Consider the following 1,515-nt stretch of genomic DNA (forward strand, 5'->3'; position numbering starts at 1 on the left):
AAGTCTCTGAAACGGGTTCCTTTCTAATGATCCTCACCTGTGATGCTTAACTACAAATCATCTAACTCCACTTTTCAGGAGGAACCAGAATACGAGGAGCCCCCGGCCTTGCCACCACGCTTGGACGATTTTGAGGAACCAGGCGCCCCTCCTCTGCCTGAAAGGTCAATAGATGTGGATGATGATGATGGAGAGTATGAAGACATCGGTCATCCCCCTCCTCTTCCTCCTCAGCGTAAAGGTCTGCCTCTAAGCAAAGCCGTGAGTTAATCAGGACCCCTTTCGTGGCTACTGATCATTAATCTCGCATATTTTATCTCCCAGCTGACGAGAACGACTATGAAGACCTGACATGTGGCCAGAAGGCAATAGCGATTTATGACTATATTGGAGGTAAGACTCTCCATTTTCTGTTTCAGATGTTCTGTTTCATTGTGGAATAGCTGATCTGGGCTACTTTGGTTTGCCTTGTTTACATACTGAAAGGGGATCGTGAGCACAGGTGTTCCTTTGGCGCTGTGACACAAGTGCTTTTGTTTGTATTTATTTTTCCTTTTAAATGTGAGCATAAATCCTTTGCTTTTCTTTTTTCACGCAGAGGCCGATGACGAGATCTCCTTCAATCCAGACGACATAATCTACAACATAGAGATGATTGACGAGGGCTGGTGGAAGGGACAGTGTCACGGACGTACCGGTCTGTTCCCGGCCGCTTACGTTCAGCTGATCGAGTGAGCAACACGCTCCCAAAGTCTATTTTTGCACAAGCTTCACTTAAACAAACTTCAATATTGTTGAACAGGAGGAGGAATTTGTATTTAACAATCAAATCAGAGCAAATTTTTAAAATCAGTTGATTTGTGTAATATTTCGCTTTGAATGTGCCGACTGAAAAAGCATCAGGCCAAACTTGATCAGGAGCAAACGTGTACACCTCTGCAAGGAACTGATGGTATATGACCTTATTCTTCATTTCTTTCACTGGATTTTTATTTTACCAATGTAATCACAGTTATGACCAGAAATGGCTCTGCTATTCTAATAAAAGCTTCCTGGTAACCTGTGCTTTGTCTTTCCTCTGATGCGGTTACAGTGACCTGAAAACACTTACCGGTATGTGGAGCACCAGCTGATCATTTTAGCCATCGCCATCTTGGTGTTTGGACACAGTGATGAGCGAGGTGATGATTAATCCTTAAACATGTAACGACTCTGCAGCAGGCGCGATTTCTTGCGCACTTAAACAATGCATGTTCATTGGTATAACACCATATTTGTGTTAGTATTACAAAAAAGGGAAGAATTATCTAGTGTGGGAAATAAAATACTTAATATGTATTTTACTGTGAAACAGTAGCTTCAAAGCTATGCAGGCCAAGTCATCTTCTCTATGCACAGCCACAAACCATAATGGCTGGAGAACATCTGTTTCATTATTCTACCCGTGTTTACAAAATTAAATTATAAGAAGCCAACATTGATAATAAAACATTTGGCAGTCTAACAGAAATGGTA

The 1,515-nt window shown here is 41.8% G+C and overlaps 1 protein-coding gene across 1 annotated transcript; it reads left to right on the forward strand.

The window, feature by feature from the left end:
* The first annotated feature begins 6 nt into the window (after window positions 1–6).
* On the forward strand, window positions 7–1,057 carry LOC102205433 (hematopoietic lineage cell-specific protein-like). Its single transcript, XM_005755926.2, has 3 exons — window positions 7–241; window positions 325–393; window positions 599–1,057. The coding sequence occupies exons 1-3, from the start codon at window positions 43–45 to the stop codon at window positions 733–735; spliced, it is 405 nt and encodes a 134-aa protein (XP_005755983.1). The 5' UTR covers window positions 7–42; the 3' UTR covers window positions 736–1,057.
* The last annotated feature ends 458 nt before the right edge of the window (window positions 1,058–1,515 follow it).

The sequence above is a fragment of the Pundamilia nyererei genome, unplaced genomic scaffold, assembly GCF_000239375.1.
Source record: "Pundamilia nyererei isolate P.nyererei 1_Seehausen unplaced genomic scaffold, PunNye1.0 scaffold05031, whole genome shotgun sequence".
Taxonomy (NCBI): domain Eukaryota; kingdom Metazoa; phylum Chordata; class Actinopteri; order Cichliformes; family Cichlidae; genus Pundamilia; species Pundamilia nyererei.